The sequence below is a fragment of the Malania oleifera genome, chromosome 4, assembly GCF_029873635.1.
Source record: "Malania oleifera isolate guangnan ecotype guangnan chromosome 4, ASM2987363v1, whole genome shotgun sequence".
In the NCBI taxonomy this organism is placed as follows: domain Eukaryota; kingdom Viridiplantae; phylum Streptophyta; class Magnoliopsida; order Santalales; family Ximeniaceae; genus Malania; species Malania oleifera.
The window spans coordinates 124502715-124522018 of NC_080420.1; the positions used below are offsets into that span (position 1 = coordinate 124502715).

At 36.7% G+C, this 19304-nt stretch overlaps 1 protein-coding gene across 2 annotated transcripts in view; it reads left to right on the forward strand.

Annotated features, from left to right (window-relative positions):
- Window positions 1-873: 873 nt before the first annotated feature.
- LOC131154208 (flap endonuclease 1) overlaps window positions 874-19304 on the forward strand; it is a 68601-nt gene continuing 50170 nt past the window's right edge. The window contains exons 1-11 of one of the 2 annotated variants that reach the window (XR_009136387.1): window positions 874-1173; window positions 1285-1401; window positions 1980-2038; window positions 2176-2235; window positions 2334-2387; window positions 2476-2524; window positions 2674-2721; window positions 18284-18349; window positions 18492-18542; window positions 18715-18834; window positions 18904-18988. Coding sequence is in view for 1 of the 2 variants with exons in the window: in XM_058106826.1 (XP_057962809.1) it covers window positions 1162-1173; window positions 1285-1401; window positions 1980-2038; window positions 2176-2235; window positions 2334-2387; window positions 2476-2524; window positions 2674-2721; window positions 18284-18349; window positions 18492-18542; window positions 18715-18834; window positions 18904-18988 (721 nt within the window). In the remaining variant the exon portion in view is untranslated. The remainder of the gene's footprint in view (window positions 1174-1284; window positions 1402-1979; window positions 2039-2175; window positions 2236-2333; window positions 2388-2475; window positions 2525-2673; window positions 2722-18283; window positions 18350-18491; window positions 18543-18714; window positions 18835-18903; window positions 18989-19304) is intronic. The other variant, XM_058106826.1, reaches the window with a different exon arrangement.

Consider the following 19304-nt stretch of genomic DNA (forward strand, 5'->3'; position numbering starts at 1 on the left):
TGGATTCCAAGAGTAGGTCGGCATTTTATAAAGAGGAGTGACTCAAATTTTTGATGTAGCAAATGTGGAATAAATAGATTCATAAAGGGGAGTACTTGGCTTGTGAAGATATTGAATTTCAAGTCTTCTATCTTGGGAAGAAGGGAATGGCCTCATCCTTGTTTATAAAAAACTTTCATCCCATTTGTATTTATCATTCAAGTATGCTATTGTCTAATTGACACTTTAAATTAGTAACTGATATAGACAAGCCCATCATACTTAAGCTTAATTCAAGCTCGAGTTGTTCATGAATCAAAATGAGTTGAACTCGTTTATGTTAAGGCTTTGCTTGTTTATTAAATGGGCCTTAAAACTAGACCCGTTTGAGCGAACTCTTACTAAACTAAACTCCTAAGCACTCGCCAGTGGTTTCATTTGTATGTAGCCTTATAAATAGGTAGTTTATAAGCATATGACACTACTATAAGCTAGTCTCATGTAAATGTCCTTGTCAATCCTACAAAGGGTGAAAGGTATGAACTGCACAATAATCCTTACACCACGTTCCCAATACTAATAATCCTAAATTAAAATGAAAACTTGTATTACGAGTCATATAGTTAGTACTAATCATTTGAGCAATCAAAATGCTTGACACCGTAATGAAATGTTTGACTCATAAAAAAAGTTTATGTAAATAGAAATATGCATGTTCTAATATTTTGAAATGTAGTTATCTTTATTAGTAACCTCAACACTCATATAAAACAACATTTATCTTTACTAGTCCTTATTGTTCTTTATCTCTCTCCATGTTATCATTTTTTTAATTTTTTTTTGGTACCAAATGTGTCCTTAGTTGAGTCTCCATGCTGGAACTGATTTTTAGTCATCCTACTAGGTTTGGAAATGAATTGAAGCCGATTGTGGTACTCTCTCTCTCTCTCCCTCTCTCTCTCTAACCTCACAATTTTCATTTTCAGACCGACACACAGGCACTTTACTCATCTACCAAACACTCCCTAAGCCAAAGGGAACTTACTAAAGAGGCGGGAAAGGATTCATTCGTTCACTCACTAAGTGATAGGCACGGCTGCAGAGAGGAGACCGAACACTGAACAGACACACTGGACAAGGAGCCTGTGGGCTAATCGGTTCGATTTCTGATTCCCACAAGCGATGGGTATCAAGGTATGGAGGAGACTCATGTTTTGATTCATGCATTGGACTGAATTTGACCTCATTGACCTCATCTTCTGTTTTAGCCTTACGCATATTGATTTTGTTGGCGGATGGTGGTAGGGTTTGACGAAGCTTTTGGCGGACAATGCCCCGAAAGCGATGAAAGAGCAGAAATTCGAGAGCTACTTCGGCCGGAAAGTCGCCATTGACGCCAGCATGAGCATCTACCAGTTCCTTGTCCGTACTCGTCCGCTTTCCCCTCCCTTGCGTTTTTTTTTTTTTTTCATTTCTTTCTTCTTGTGTGTTTGTGGTTTATTTAACCTTATTTGGACAGGGTATTTGAGGAAGAGGAAAAAAGAAAAACACTCTGGAGTAGCATTTTATATCCCTTCACCGCAAAATCCAATACTTTTTAGATTCTTTGTTTGGCTACCACAAAGAATGAACACCAATTTTGCAATTTGCATTCTTATTCCCATCACTGCAAGGGACTAAATGTGAAAGAATTTTCAACTGACATATATTTAGGTGTCATTTGAACTCGGGATTTGTGTGATCCAAACACCCTTTCTAAATGTCTAGAGATTTTAAATTTTATTTGCGATTTATCTAAACATGGGATTTGTTCAAATTGAATTTCAAATGCCTCTTCCAGATAAAATTTCCTCAAAAAGTACCATGCCCAAACGCATAAATGAGCATAAAATGGGTATTGTTGCTTTACATTTTAGCGCCTCTCTATTTTGTTTGTTTGTGTGTGTGTGTGTGTGGTGTTTTTTTTTTTTTTCAAATGTGAAAGTTTTTGAATGAGACAGATTGTTGTGGGAAGGAGCGGGACTGAGATGCTCACAAATGAAGCTGGTGAAGTTACTAGGTATGATCCACCTACTGCATTCGATGATGAGTTTCATGAATTTAAAATAGAAAAAGTGAATTTTGGTAACTTCTTTTTCTCGAGATTCCCGGCTCAAAATTATCAATAGTTGATTTTGTTTTGTTTGCTTGCTGTAGTCATTTGCAAGGAATGTTCTCTCGGACAATTAGACTTTTGGAATCTGGATTGAAGCCAGTGTAACAATTTTCAATCACCCTTCAATTTTTTAATCCATTAAATGTGTACATTCCTTTTTTTATACTGCCATTTAAGTATCAAAACACTTCTCTATCAGCTATGTTTTTGATGGGAAGCCTCCAGATTTGAAAAAGCAAGAACTTGCAAAACGGTAATTATTTTTCCTTATTTTATCAAACATGTATGAAATTTAACAAGCACTCACTAATTCCCCACCAAAAATCAAACTCATGTTGCAGTTTGTCAAGGAGGACAGACGCCACTGAGGACTTGGCAGAAGCCAAAGAGGTTGATGCCTTTCTACTTTGCCTAACTGAGCAGCCTATTTTAGTGTTTTTAACGTTGATCTCTGTCATTTTGATTCTTATAATTATAGTTATTTTTTCCATCTTCTTTTTTATGAAATAATTTTAATCATCCTTAATGTCACACTGCAGGTCGGCAATAAGGAGGATATTGAGAAATTCAGCAAAAGAACAGTGAAGGTGGGTTCAGTCTTAATTTCTCTTTCTTTGCATCTGTAGATTATAAAGGCATTTTTGTTAAGGTCATTTGACAGGAAACTGTTGCCGTGAAGGGCCAGGTATAGTCACATATCAAAAGCAATCAATGATTAATGAACATGTGCAATATTTTGTGTTCATATAATTTTTCTCTTCCTTTGCAAAGTAGGTTTCTGAGTGATAGAATTTGTTGCCCTTCTTTAGGAAGCAGCTTTTGAGAGTTCTTTGTTCAGTATTTATTTGCATGGTAGCTGTTAACTTTGTTCTGAACATGGTGTTGCCTTTTGTATATTTTGTGCTTTGTGTTTTCTTTTCATTCTAAAAACTCAACTTAATAAACCCTTAAATTCCAGCAAGCTCCAAGAATGGTGTTCATGTTGCATTATCAGTGTGTTAGCTTTATTTCAATAAGTGAGAGTTTGTAAGGGTATTATGGTCACTGGTATGTACTTGACATATATTATAAACAGAGGGAGAGACCTATTATTGTGATTAGGTCGTCCATTTTACCTAATTATTCAACATGGCATTAGAGCATGATTTTGGGACCTAACCCCTAATTGTCACAGCCACTATCAAAACCGAAACCTAAAACCCTAAATCAGCTGCATGCCCACCATCAAAGAAGAATTTCCAGCAATGCCATAGCCCTGAAAAACAGCCAGCAGCTGCTGGAAGCCAGAGCAATCACCAGAAATTTCCTGGGTCCCACTGCCAGTTCTAGAACACAAAAATTACTATAGATTTTTCAAAACAACATAGTCACCTGTATACATTGCTGATCTGCCCTCCAATTGAGATCCCATCTTCAGAACATCTCCCACCCATCCTCATGTGCCAGTCAAAGGCAGCCAGCTGACCCCACGCACCAGTGCATGAAGCTAATTTCAGGCATGTTTCTAGTCCAAATGCATCCAGCAGTGCTCGAATCCCTCTATAAACTATTTTTGAATTTTTTCGTGATGTTTTTTCTTAAAAAATCTCACCTTTTTTAGTTGCTCATATGCGGCACCTGGGGAATGGTTGTTTAATGCTTCTTGATGCTTTTTGTCAATGTTAATGGAGTTTGTTGGTGCCTGAAACAGTGGTATTTGCTGTTTTTGTTTTTTATTTGTTCATCGTGTGCTTGTGGTTTGTATTGGTTGTCGAAGGCTATTTGTGTTGGAATGGAGTTGGTGAATTTAAAAAATATGTTGTTCGTATTTCTGATCTGCTGCTTTATCAGGGTGGTATGTGTGTTGGGGCAGAGTCCCCAAATCCTAAAAGTGTGTTTCCCTTGTCAGTCACTTGTTTGAGTGAACAACGTACTATAACTGTCTCAGAGGAGTAATCAAGTTTCTTGCAGTCTCAAACATCCATACAAGCATCTCATCTAATTGCATCTTTTGCTTAGAAAAGTAATTGTACCATTTATACATAATCTAGTATCTCTCCCGCTAGTCCTTGGGTCATCAACTTTGCTGCTACTGACCATATTACAACATTGATAGATGTCACCAACTTCTTTTTTGCTTTTTAATATTTTAAAAATCTACCTCAAGTTTCCCTTGCCGATAGGTTGACTACTGTACTTAAGGGAATAGGAAAAGTAAATCCTACTCCCTCCATATCTTTTTCTTCTATTTTATACATTCCTAAATCCCCCTTTAATCTAAAGCCCTTAGTAAAATTACAAAGTCAATAAATTGTCCTATAACCCTTTTTTTTTTTTGATTATGTTCTTATTTAGGATCTGAAGTTGAGGAAGATGATTGACATAGGATGTGAGGCTGGTAGATTTTACTACGTCGAGTCACTCTCTTCTCCTATTGCCTATAGTGCCACTGCCACACCACATCGAATCCATTCTCACCTTGGTCACCCATCATTGGACAAGTTAAAACAATTAGTTCCTACTTTGAGTTCTGTGTCTAATCTTGAATGCGAGTCTTGTCGATTAGGAAAGCATCATCATGTTCCCTTTGCCTCTCGAGTCAATTAAAGAGTTGTTAGTCGTTTCATGTTAGTCCATTCCGATGTTTGAAGTCCTAGACTTATCACATCAAAGTTGGAGTTTCAGTTCTTTGTTACATTTATTGATGACTACTCTAGAATGACTTGGTTTTATTTAATGAAAGAAAGTTCTGAGTTGTTTAATATCTTTTGTGCATTCTATTCACAAATAAGGACACATTTTGATGTGTCAGTCCGGATATTTCGTATTGATAATGCTAAGAAGTACTTCAATACTCAACTCACTACCTATATGAATAACTTTGGCATGATCTATCAGTCATTTTGTGCCCACACTCCACAACAAAATGGAGTTGTAGAGAGGACAATAGACTTTCGAAGTCACTTAAACTCTATTGTATCAAATGAATGTCCCCAAGATTTTATGGAGTGATGCTGAGCTCATTGCTTGTTCTTTCATTAGTAAAATGCCATCTTCTATCCCAGATGGTAAAATCCCATATTCAATTATCTTTCCCAAGGCTCCTTTGTTCTCCTTCCTCCTTGTACGGGCTCGTATGTTCGGTTATATGTCCTTTGTTCAATAGTTGAATCCAGGAACGAATAAGTTGGATCCTTGTGTTATCAAATATGTTTTTTTTGAATTGTTCCTATACTAAGAAAGGATATCGATGTTGTTGCCTTGCTTTACATTGATTCTTTGTCTCTTTTGAGATCACCTTTTTTTACTCTACGCCATACTATTTTGATTCTTTGAGTTTTGTTAACCTTGATGAATCCCTTCCTTTGCCTAGCCTTTCCTATCCTACTCTATTTTATCCCTAAGGCTCCTTTGTTCTCCTTCCTTCGTGTATGGGCTCGTTTATTTGCTTATGTGTCCTTTGTTCATTAGCTGAATCTAGGAACAAATAAGTTGGATCCTCGTGCCATCAAATGTATTTTTTTTTTGGCTTGTTCCTATACTCAAAAAGGATATTGATGTTGTAGCCTTGCTTTTCATATATTCTTTGTCTCCGTTGATGTCACCCTTTTTTCTCTACACCATACTGTTCTAATTCCTTGAGTTTTGTTAACCTTGATGAGTCCTTTCCTTTGCTAGCCTTTCCTATCCTAATCTATTTTCTCCATAGAGTCCTCCTACATCTTCATTAGTTTGAATCCTTCTTGTTGCTTAGATCGTCCCAATTTGTAAGTGTACACATGACAACTCAAGGGACTCCTCCAACTTCCACTTCTATGCCTTTAGTTCCATCTTCATATGATCTTATTTCCTAAGTGGTTGATTCTTCTATTGCTGTTCCAAAGTGTAAATGCACTTGTACCCAATATTTAATCTCTAATTTTGTTTCTTATGATTTTTTGTCACCCTTATACTGCTATTTCAATAGTACTCTGTCTTCTGTTGCTCTTCCAAAGTCTATGTTTGAAGCCTTGTCCCTTTTTGGGTGGAGGAATGCAATGATAGAAGGGATGCATGTTCTACAGGATAATGATACTTGGGAGTTGGTACCTCTTCCTCTTGATAAGTTTGTGGTTGGTTATCATTGGGTCTACATTGTGAAGGTTAATCTAGATGGTTCTGTAGCTTGATTGAAGGCCCGCCTTATTGTTAAGGGATATGCTCAGGTGTATAGTTTGGACTATTTAGACATATTATCTCTTGTCACCAAACTTGCCTCAGTACGTTTGTTCATCTCCTTAGCCACCGCTTTTTATTGGCCTTGACATCAATTAGATGTTAAGAATGCTATCCTACATGATGATCTTCAAAAGGAGGTCTATATGGAGCAACCTCCTAAATTTGTTGCTTAGGGGGAGGTAGGCTAAGTGTGTTGGCTCAAGAAGTCGTTATATGGTTTAAAGCAGTCTTATAAGGCATGGTTTGGTTGATTAAGTGCTGTAGTACTTGAGTTTGACCTTTAACGGTGTGTAGTAGATCATTTTATATTTTATTGTCATACTCCATCTGATAGGATTCCGCTTATTGTGTATGTGGATGATATTGTGATTACTAGTGATGATGATCAAGGTATTTATAGCATAGCATAAAACGTTGCCTATAGACTAAATTTCAGACCAAGGATTTGGAACCATAAGCGTACTTCTTGGAGATAGAAGTATCAAGATCTTGTAAGGGAATCATCTTCCCACAAAGGAAGAATGTTCTTGATCTTTTAGATGAGACTGGAATGATGAGATCCAAACCTGTTAACCTATGGATCCTAATAGTAAGATAGTGCCAGATATTTGGCTGATTTGGTGCTTGACTTAGGATGATATCAGAGACTTGTTGGAAAGTTGAGTTATTTCACAGTCACTTGGCTGGATATATCTTTTGCAACAAGTGTTGTGAGCTAGTTTGCTGATCCTCCGAGAACAAGTCAGTTAGATGTAATAATTCGCATCTTGAGATATCTTAAGGGTTCACCTTGGAGAGGTCTCTAATATCAAGATTGAGGTCACGCTTTTTTCAGGGGTATATTCATGCATATAGGGTTGGATCACCTTTCGATAGAAGATCCATAACTGAGTGTTGTGTCTTTGTTGGTGGTAATTTGATTTCTTGGAGTAAGAAACAAGCTATGGTAGCCAGGTCAAGTGTTGAGCCAGAGTATAGGGCTATGGCTCACATTGCATGTGATCTTGTTTAGTTGGAAAACATGTTGGAAGAATTGAGTTGTCCACATTCTCTGTATATGGAGTTGATGTGTGATAATCAAATTGCCACTTATATTGCCTCCAACCTAGTTCTTTCATGAGTGGACAAAATACATTGAAGTTGATTAAACTTTGCCGGGAGAAACTTGTGTAGAAGCTCGTTACACCACTTATGTGAAGTTTGATTTGTAGCTTGCTGATTTATTACTAAAGCCTTGGGGGGAGGGTGCTCATATTAAATTCATTGGTAACACGCTAGGAGCATATAATGTATATGCTTGAGCTTAAGGCGCGTTAGTGTTATGTTAATAAGTGAGAGTTAGTAAGGTTATTGTGGTCATTGGTATGTACTTGACATATATTATAAATAAAGGGAGAGAGAAGAAGAGATAAAAGAGAGGTGGAGGTGATACTTAGATAAGTTGTTTAATGAAAATTGAACTTGGAAGTGACAAATGAGGAGAATACTAAAAATAGGAGATTTATTCGCAAAATTAGAATCTTTGAAGTTAAGATGGTATTAAGAAAGATGAGAAGTGGGAACTTTATAAGACCAAATAGAATACCAATTGAAGTTTGGAAACGTTTAGGGGATAAAGGAATTAGTTGGTTAACTAATCTATTCAACACTACTATAGAAACCAAGAAAATGCTAGAAGAATGGAGGAAAAGTGCGTTAGTGCCTTTGTACAAGAACAAATGTGATATTTGAAACTATAATAATTATTGTGGAATTAAGATTATGAGTCATACAATGAAATTATGGGAAAGGGTAATTGAAAATAGAATAAGATTAGAAACAAAAATTTCAGAAAATCAATTTGGTTTTATGCCTGGGAGATCAACAATAGAAGCTATTTATCTTTTGAAAAGTTTAATGGAAAAGTTTGGGAAAAAAAAGAGAGACTTGCATATGGTTTTTATTAACCTAGAGAAAGCTTATAATAGAGTATCTAGGGAAGTTATTTGTGGGTCTTAGAAAAGAAAGAAATTTGTAGTAGATACAGAGATCATTAAGGATATTAATGATAGAGTAGTAACTAGCGTTGACTGTAGGAGGAGAGTCTAGAGATTTTCCAATCACAATAGGTATATATCAAGGGTCTACTTTGAGCCTTGATCTTTTTACTTTAGTAATTGATGAACTAACTAGGAATCTTCAAAAGGAGATCCCTTGGTGTATGTTGTTTGCAGATGATATCGTGTTGATTAATGATAGTAGGAGTGGAGTGGAATATAAGTTAGAACTTTAGAGAGCCACATTAGAATCTAAAGGGTTTAGGATAAGTAGGAATGAGACAAAATATATGAAATTTAATTTCAGTAATGTAAGGAGTAGCAATAGAGAGAAGATTAAACTTGATAATCAAGAGATTAATAGCAGTGATAGATTTAGGTATCTTGGATCTATTATGCAAGTGGAAGTGGAAATTGAAGAAGATGCGGTGCATATAATTAAAAAGGTTGGGTAAATTGGAGGAGTGCGTCAGGTGTGTTGTCTAATCGTAGAATACCATTAAAATTAAAAGTTAAGTTTTATAAGACGGCTATAAGGCCAACTATGCTTTATGGTTCTGAATGTTGGGTAACTAAGAAACAACATGTACAAAAAATAAAAGTTGCTGAGATGCGAATGTTAAGGTGGATGAGTGATTTAACATTAAAAGATAAAGTAAGAAATGAGCATATAAGCATATATGTAATAATTTAGGCATAGCACCAGTTGAAAATGAGATAAGAGATGGGCGGATTAAATGGTTTGGACACTTGAAATGCAGGCCTAGCAGAGCACTTGTGAGGAGGAGTGAGTTACTCACTATTTTTGGCATGAAAAGGGGTAGGCCTAAAATAACTTGGAATCAGGTAATGAGGAAGGATTTAACAACCCTTATTCTAATAGAGGAAAACACTCTTGATTTGGTGAATTGGCGGGAAAAAATTCATGTAGCCAACCCCTCCTAGTGCGACTTAAGGCTTAATGTGGTGGTTGTTGTTGTTGTTGTACCTATCATCATTTTACCCATTTATTCAACAATTGACAATGACTCATATAGGTTGACAATCCTGTTAAGTTTCTAGATTGGACCTGGCTGGTTCAGTGGGTATGTTGGGTGGGCCCTAGCTCAAATAAGCGAGGGAGCTAGATTCTAGGTCAAACAAGTCCAAGCCTTGTTGGAAAGCTTTGTTGTGCTGAATTTTCTTTGTTATCATTTTTAGGGTTTTCTATATGAGAGGAGGATGCCTTACCAAAAAAAAAAAAAGAAAAAAAAGAAAAGAAAAAGAAGTTAGTTAGATTCTTGGATGGCTCACAGTTTTCCTTTTTAATGTTTCAGTACATATGCTTCGGAAAAGAGGAAAAATGTCAATCATTATCTCTTACAAGGAAGATCTTGCCCTATAGTGGACAATGTTCTCTTCTCATAATCATGTTGTTGAATGCTAGCTCAAACCCATCAAAGCAAAGTAGCAAACAACCCCTAGCTTTGCATGTTGAATGCTTGTTATGATCTAGAATTGCGAGCTAGCTCTATGCAATTCCACGGTCAAATATATGAGGCAACTAGATTCTAGGTCAAAGAAGTCCAAGACCTGCTGGAAATCTTTGTTGTATTGATTTTCTTTGTTTTCTTTATAATAATAATTATTATTATTATTATTGATAGCTGACAATGGGACTCGGACTCTTATATATGACAAAGAGCCAATCCAAAAGACCACAAACCTGTTAACAAAGGCAACTCCCTAGATTTATTGGATGTCAAATAAATAGCTGCAATACCACTCTTCTGCAAATTAATTTTAAGCCCAGAAAGCAGAAACGTTCGCAAAGATTTGAAGAAGAGTCAAAATGTTTAAAAAAGAATCTCTATGATCACGAGTGAAAAACATAGTATCATGGGCAAATTGAAGATGGGACTCACAAACCCCTTGTCTACCCACTTTGAGCCCTTTTACTAAACCTTTATCAGCTGCCCTCTCTACCATTTTACTCTAGATCGTTTGGAACCACTTATAGAAAAGTACTTTTCTAAAAAAGTACTTATTTAAAAGTAGTTTGGGATTATTTATTTATAAGTACTTTTTCAGAGAAGTACTTTTTTCAGAAAAATAATTTTTAAAAAAAAATACTTATTTTATTTATTTTTTTAAAAAGCTTGGAATAGTGTTCTTTTGAAAAAAGTACTTATTCAAGTGTAAAGCCAAACACTACTTTTTGGCATTGGTACTTATAAAAAAGAATGTTTACGAAATAGTACCTATTTTTAAGACATCCCTAATGGGGGCGTAAAGTAGTCAAGGATTACTCATTATAAGTACTTATTCAAAAAATACTTATTTTCCTAAAAGAAAAGTAGTTTGGAAATGTACTTTTGAAATAAGTACTTTTTTAGTATACACCAAACACTACTATATTGACATAAGTACTTAATTTAAGTACTTTTTATAATAAATACTTGGTTTTTAAGACATTCCAAACTTAGGCATAAGTACTTTTTCAGACATATATATATATATATATATATATTTCCAAAAAAGTACTCATTAAGACAGATAAGAAAGAAGATAATGGATCCCCTTGTCTAACACCCCTTGTTGCTTTAAACTACAATTTAGCTTCTCCATTCACAATAATCAAAAAGAAAGCATTGGACAAGCAACCTCTTATTTAGAAATGCCATCTCTCCCCAAATCCCTTTCTAGCAAGCATCTTAATCAAATAGTTCCAACTAACCCTATCATAAGCCTTTTTAAAATCCATTTTAAAACTTACCCTTCCTATGAACCTCTTCTACCTCATAAGCAGCCAAAATAGCATCGACAATCTCCCTACCCCCAACAAACGCACTTTGTGCTTTAGAAATAGTCTTATCTAACACCGCACTCAACCTATTGGCTAGCACTTTAGCAATGATCTTATAGATGCTAGTCACTGAACTAATCGGTCTAAAATCTAATGTTAATAGATCTATTCCTCTTAGGCACCAAAATGATGAAAGTGGAGTTAATGCTCTTGCTTAGGATCCCATTCCAATAAAATACATTAAAGAGCTTCAACAAATGCACCCTAACCATATCCCAACAACTATAAAAAAGAAGCCATATTAAACTCATTTAGGCTTGGAGCCTTCTCCCTCTCCATAAAAAACATTGTTGCCTTTACCTCCTCCTCCTTAAAAGGTCTTTCCAACAAACATGATCTCTAGAAATGTGATTCCAATCTAAACCCTTAATTATATTCTTAAATCTATAAACATCCTCCTCCAAGCAAAGATTGGGAAAAAAAATTAGTGATTTCATTTGTAGTTAAACGAGGATTAGAGATAACCACATTCCATCCCAAATCCAATTCACTAATCACATTTTTCCTCATCCCTGTAGACACCCCATTTTGTTTGGCCATTTTATAGCCAAACTTAGTTTTTTTACTTTAATTAGTACTTTTTAGCCATTAGTTTTGTGTCATCTAAGGAATTCACCTATTGGGTCTCTTGATTAAATGTTGAAAAATCCCAAAAATATGTTTTTGTAGCATTTTTCCCAATAAGGCCGAGGATGAAACCCTAGATTTTTCAAAACTCATGCATCTCACCACATTTCATTTTGAACTCATTCATTTTCAAACTCATTCTTTTCAAATATCGGTAATACCAACCTGGTTTTTTTTCTTAAAACCTTGGTTTCTTAAGCTGGTAATACAAGCCTGCCCTTTTTTCTTTAAATCAACAATCAAACACTATCACCATCATCATCATGCATTTTTCATAAAAAAATTAGGATTCTGGGACCAACCCCTTTTAGAGCAATGCTTTGGGCTCTTTGAAGCCATGTTGGAGTGGCTCAAACAGTGATCGCATCACACTAGACGACAAAAGGGGATCTTTCCTCTCTTTTTGTTTTTGTTTTTTTTTGTTTTTCCTTTTTCTTTTGACTCTTGCATGGCTAGTCTGTAGTTGCTATTTAAAGGACAGATAATTGTATATAAGAATCAAAGTCTGGATCGGTCAATTTTGAAGACAATTTTCATCCTAATCGGGTACCGTTCACCGGACCGGTGTAAAGGGGTGCTAATACTTTCCCTTTACATAACCATACTCCCGAATCCAAACCTGGTATTGCAGACCATTGACTTTTGGCTTCCTTGGATCTAGATGATCAATGAACTGGTAGTATATTATAGGTGCTCTAACCGCACCCAGAATACGTTGGTGGCGGCTCCATTGATTTTAAAAGAAACCCATTTCTTAGCCTATATATTATACTAGACATCATACCCCCATTACATTATATTGAGCTTGCTATTCGGTTTAAGCGGTTTGGAATTTCGATCCCACACCCGGTGTTGTGGGGTTGGCCCTCCGGGACGTCGCGACATTCCCATATGCTAACCTGTGAAAAAAATTTGAATTACAATCGCCCTATTTCGCCCATATATATTTAGTAATTTGAATCACAATCGCCCTCTTTCGCCCATTTAGATTTAGTCTTTTGCCTCCAAGTCTTCACTTCCTTAAAAAAATCAAATCCTCCAACTTGTTCAGCCTACTTACTCTCCGATTAACACCTTCCTCTTTTCTATCTAAAAATCCAACTCACCAAGGGTGCTTTAGATGCGCTATTTACCCTAGGGTGTCGCTTTACTCTTATTCAGGCTCTCTTGTTAGTACCCCTTTTTATCATTCGTTTATTTTTTAGGTTTTTGCATTTGAAATGCAGGCCTAGTAATGCACCTGTAAAGGAGGATTGAGTTAGTTATTGTTTTTGGTATTGAAAGGGTTAAGGGTAGGCCTAAAATAACCTGGAAGTACATAGTGAGGAAGGATTTAGTAGCTTCGAAGCTAGTGGAGGAAAATGCCCTTGCCCTCTTATCGAGTGAAAAGATTCATGTAGCTGACCCCACCTAGTGGGACTTAAGCTGCTTCTTCTTGTTGTTTTTAGGATTTTGGTGGGGATAACTAGGAAGCTCGAGAAGATTATGAGAGATTTCCTTTGGTTTGGGGTTCACTATAAGAGTAATCATCTTGTTAATTAATATGTAGGTCTAAGTTGGATGGTGTTTTGGGTCTTGGTAAGTTGGTGGTTGGTGTCTAAAAACATTGCTCTTTTGGCTAAATGGTTATGGTAGTTTCTCCTTAGAGGAGTCCTCTCCTCGCATAAAGCCATTAGAAGTAAATTTGGCTTGCATGTGAAGGGGTAGGATGCTAATTTAGGAATTAGCATGTGGGAAGCTAATTTTGGGTCATGGTAAGTTGGTGTCTAAAAGCACTGCTCTTTTGGCTAAATGGTTAGGGTGTTTTTCCATTAAGGAGTCCTCTCTTTGGCATAAGAGTCATTAAAAGTAAATTTGGCTTGTATGTGAGTGGGTGTGATGTTAATTTAGTAATTAAGTGTTCTTTAGAAAGCCCATGGAGGTGTATTTTGCAGATTTTTACGCCCTCTTTATTCTTCACACTAATTTTGCCTTGGGTAACGGTTCTCGTGTTCTTGGATCAATGGTAAGGTTGCTTCTTTGCGACCATTTGGTCATGGGTTTTCTTTGCATAAAAGCAGGGGTAAGGTTGCATACATTTTGACAACACTCCCCCTACCCTCGCAAAATAGAGAGCTTTGTGGCTTGGGGATGCCCGCTTAATGGTTCCCAAGTTCTCTTGGGTTTATGGCTGGAACAAATGCTCAAAAATTTACAGGGAAAAAGCTGAATTTATCTTTGTTGTGGGAGAAGATTAATTGTTTAGCATCACTTTGGAGTGCTGCTGCTGGTTGCTTTAAAGGAGTGGGATTTTCTGATTCCCAATGGGTTTGACTTGCTTTGTTAGTCTGACTGCTGTTCCTTGATTTATTGTTTTATCATGTTTTTTTATTTTTTCTTCCTTTTGTTGAGGAGAATTTCTTATTCCCCTTTCTGTATATTCTTTCTATTCTAATGAATTCATCTTCTCTTGCTATAAAAATATATTTTTTGATAGCAAAGAAATTTTATTCAAGATAGCAAGGAAAAATTATGAAAAGGAGGGCAAGGAGTCCTCAAACTTAAAGAGAAGAGGAAGAGAAAACCACTGTCATTCCAATAATGCCACCCAATCATGGTTAACCAGAACAACCGCCCTTAGAACAACCTAGACTATAAGCCCAAAGAGAAGCCAAATACCACACTCTGCCCAAACAAAACCTAATGACAATATTTTCCAGAAAATATGCTCGCATTCTGTTCCAACCAAGTTCCCTGTAAAACTGAACATTGAGCACGCCCCCAGAATCCCCCATCATCCTTTGCCCATCTCAACGCCAAGAATAAATACGCAAGAAAACAAAACTGGAGACAGGTCACAAGCCAATCAAACTCCTTTATCTTAGAAGGGACTTTAGCTGTCTATATGCCCAAAAGAGAGAAAAAGATGCATCAGCCTTAACCAGATGACCAAAAAATACTTCATGACTAATATCTTAAGGAATCCAAACACCAAGTTCTACCATCACTCCAACATGCACACGCGCGCACACACACACACACCCGCGCACGCGCGCGTGACTAACCTCCAGTGCAATAAGCAGCGAGAAAGCTCCTCCAATTTCTATCATTCAAATCCCTTCTAAAAGGAAAATCCCAAGAAAAAGAGGCATCGTCATGAATAATAAAGGAGGAAATTACATCATTATGACGAGAAGGAAGATGATACAAATGAGCGCGGGAACACAACAATGCAGCATCCCCCCCACCCGAACATCTTCCCAAAAACAAATAAAGATTACCTCTACAAAATTGAAACTTTTCTAGAGGAATAAAGAAAGGGTAAACCTATGAAGTGAAGTTTCAACGACCCCAGAAGAACATCTAAGACCCAAATTAGAATCCTGCCTGTTCTCTAGTGAACCAATCTTATTTTTTGTAACTCTGCATCAAAGGGAATTTGCCCCCAAAGGAAACTGCCACAACCATTTACTAGAAAGGGCCATGTTTCTTAGATCTCCTTGGACCCTCTGATGAACATTGCAAGCCAAAATTGGTATCTCGCCCATTCTCACCCCAACCCATGCTTACTTGTAATCGCTTTATGCCCAAAGGAATGATCTTCTAGGGGAAAATGCCATAAGCATTTAGCTAAGAGAGCAATGTTATTAGACACCAAATTTCCAAGATCCAACCGTCTCTCTATTTTAGGTCTGCAGACCTCCTCCCATCATTCTAAATGATCCTGAAAACCCCTACTCCAGGCCTTTAGAAATCTCTCATTATTTTCTCGATCTTACTTGCAATCTCTCACTAGAATCTTTAAAAAAAACAAATGATATAATGGGATACTAGCAAAGAGGCCTGAAATAAGAGTGATTCTACTCCCAAAGAAAAAAAGGTACCCCCTTCTAACTGTCATGCCTATTGGTCACTCTTACCGTTACTTGGTTCCAAAACTTCGTGGATACAATATTACTTCCCAAAGGGACCCCTAAATAAGTCAAATGCCAATGCAAAAGACCACACCCCACCTTAGAAAATCCCTAACTTGTTTAATGGGCACAATTAATATTTGCTAATCCACTTTTTGCCTTAATTATTTTAAGCCCCGATACCCTCTCAAAGACATGGAAAGCACACTTGGAAGAAGGTCATTGATCATCTAGAAAGAATATAGTATCATACACAAACTGAAGATGAGAAACCACTACTCCCTCTTTCCCCACTTATAGGCCTTTCGCCAGTCCACTTCTACAGACTTATCCGTCATTCTACTCAACACATCATCTACTAAGACAAATAGAAAAGGGGGCAAGTGGATTCCCTTGTCTAATGCCGCTTGAAGCCCTAAATCAAGACTTAGGTTCCCTATTCACAGCTGAGAACCACATATTAGACAAACAGCCCCTTAACCACCAATGCCAATGCTCACCAAAACCCTTTATCTCAAAAATTTTGTCCAAAAAACTCCAACTAGCTCTATCACGGGCCTTCTCAAAACCCAATTTGAAGATGAAACCCCTTTTTTTACTCCTACGAATACTATGAATAGTCTCCAGCCCCCATCACGATTTTCTAGTGGTTGAGAGGCAGCCAATTCTATTATAGGCATTCTCAAATTCTTTTAATGCCTTGTGGACGATTTATTTGGCTATAAGATAATGCCTCTTGAAGCCCTAAACCAAGACTTAGTTTCCTATTCACAACAACTGAGAACCACACATTAGACAAACAGCCCCTTAACCATCGGGGCCAATGCTCACCAAAACCCTTTCTCATAAAATGTTTCTCCAAAAAACTCCAACTAGCTCTATCATAGGCCTTCTCAAAATCCAATTTGAAGATGAAACTCCTGTTTTTCCTCCTACAAACACCCTCTGGCCTCCACTACGATTTTGTAGTGCCTGAGAGGCAGTCAACTCTATCATAGGCCTTCTCAAATTCTTTTAGCGTCTTTTAGACGGTTTATTTGGCTATAAGCAAGTACTGATGTCGCTTAAAGATGAAGAGTTTAACTGCCTTTTGGACCCCTAAAGGAATTTATTGGTATAAGGTATTGCCTTCTGAATTGAAAAATGTAGTTGTTACCTACCAAAGTGCTATGCAATAAAATTTTGATGATCTGCTGCATAAATATGTTGAGTGCTACACTTGTGGTCTGGTAGTTAAGACCAGGCTGAGAAAAGATCATCTGCAAGATTTTCCAGGCAAATTGGATTATCTCAGAAAGTATTAGCTCAAAGATTATTTCCTTCAAATCTGCCTTTAATGTTACCTTAGTGCGTGATCAAGGCATTGAGATGGATCAGTAAAAGATTGATTCTACTACCCAAAAATACCAGAGTTGAAAAATTTGCATTAGTTGAGAAGCTTGGAAGCTTATACTTGATTACATCCAATGTTTCATTTCAAACTTTGCCGGTGGTGTCAGCCCTTTAGGTGTTTGACTAAGAAGCTATTCTCTTTGAATGGGACACAACACCTTTATCACTTTAAAAAAAGTAATTGTTCAACTTGGAAAACTTGCTCTCCTGGCTGGAACTATTATTAACTCCCTTGGTAGCCAATCTGAAAAACAGCCGCCCCCACAAAAGTTGCTTTCTTTGTGCGGAGGGCAACTCTTATGAAAATTCTTGCGGTGGACAAAAGAGGGCTGCCCCTTGTGAACAGGTGCTTCTTGTTTAGGAAGTGTGGAAACTGTTAATCACACCCTCTTGCACTGCTCCTGGACCAGAATGCTGCGGGACTTGGTCATTTCCTTAGGCATTAATGGGCTATTGCTGGTACACTGGAAGAAGAGGAAGAGAGCCTCGTCTCTCATTCCCCTTGGCATTTTTGGTTTGTGTGGATGGATGGAACTAGGGATCTTTTGAAGGAACAGCAATGCCCTTACATGTTTTGAAAAACCACTTTATTATTACTGTTTTACTACATGGCATAGGGGTTTGCCTTCAGTTGACTAACTTGTAATTCTTGATTTTTTTGATACCCTGCAGTGTACGTAAGTGCTTGGTTGTTTGTACATGAATCGCATCCCCTTGATGCCCTTTAATGATATTAAAATGTTTTGGGTACTACTATCCCCATATGGGTTAAGAAAGTAAAGAATATTTTTATCCAAAAATAATTTGTTCTGTTTATACCTTTGTATAAAGCATGCAAAAATGATTTAGCATTAATCCACACAGAAAAAATATATTGCATGTGAATCCTTTTGGAATAAGGAACCAAATTATTCAAATGTTGAGAATGGATAGTAGTTAATTTAAGGGATTAAGTTACTTAAACAGTCCATTATCTCTACTTAAAAAATGTTACGTCATTTTGGAGAAAGTAAAGGGTATTCTTGTCCAGATGTAATTTATGCTATTCGTGCTTTGCACATAGTATAGATGTGGATATAAATATTTACTGTTTAAATTGGCACCATTTTGTTTAGTATTTATTCTTTATTATGCTGTATGTTTTTGTTGGGGTTTGCAGGTGACAGCGCAACACAATGAGGACTGCAAAAAACTTTTAAGACTAATGGGAGTGCCTGTAATTGAGGTGACATTGTGATAGATCTAATTAAAATTAGCTTATTTTCATGTCTTTTGGAGTTTTATGGATTAAGTTCATCTTTTATGAAAAAAATGTCATTAAATATAAATTCTTACATCTTTCATTTGTTTCTTTTTGGTTTCTCCAGGCTCCTTCAGAAGCAGAGGCACAGTGTGCTGCACTTTGCAAATCAGGAAAGGCATGCACCTTACTGGCTTATGATTAATTCAATGTCTATGGGTGCAACTCTATGTTTCATGGACACTAAGTCGTTCCATTTTGTTCTATTTGGTATTTGAAACAAACCATTTTTCATTTGCGGTTTCTACACACACATTCATTTTTACGAAGTTATTTTGGAAGTGTTTCAGGTTTATGCCGTGGCTTCTGAGGACATGGATTCCCTGACATTTGGGGCTCCTATATTTCTTCGGCATTTGATGGATCCTAGCTCAAGAAAAGTCCCTGTGATGGAATTTGAAATTGCGAAGGTGCTTAAAAATCACTAAACAAACATGTGATTCTTTTTGAATGCACCGTTAACAGTTTTGATCTTTCAGATTTTGGTAGAGCTGAATCTAACAATGGATCAATTCATTGACCTGTGCATTCTTTCTGGATGTGATTATTGTGATAGCATTAGAGGTAAAGTTTATTGTACCTGCATTAATACAATATGTTTAGTTAATAATTTATAGACCAGGCAAGCATTTGTTGCTGTTTTATTTATTTATTTTTAAAACTTTTTTTTTTTTTTCCCCAAAGCAAGGATCTTCCTTTACGTATCCATCTTGGGATTCTTTATAATTGTGTTGAGACTTGGGATGTATATGCTGATTATTATTGTGAGGTATAATCTTGTAGTATAGGCCTGCTATAGATCCATGTATCGAGTTGTGTTTTAGCTTCCTTCCTATGCTTGTCCCCTCCTTTTTCCTTTTCTACTGTCAAGTAGATTTTT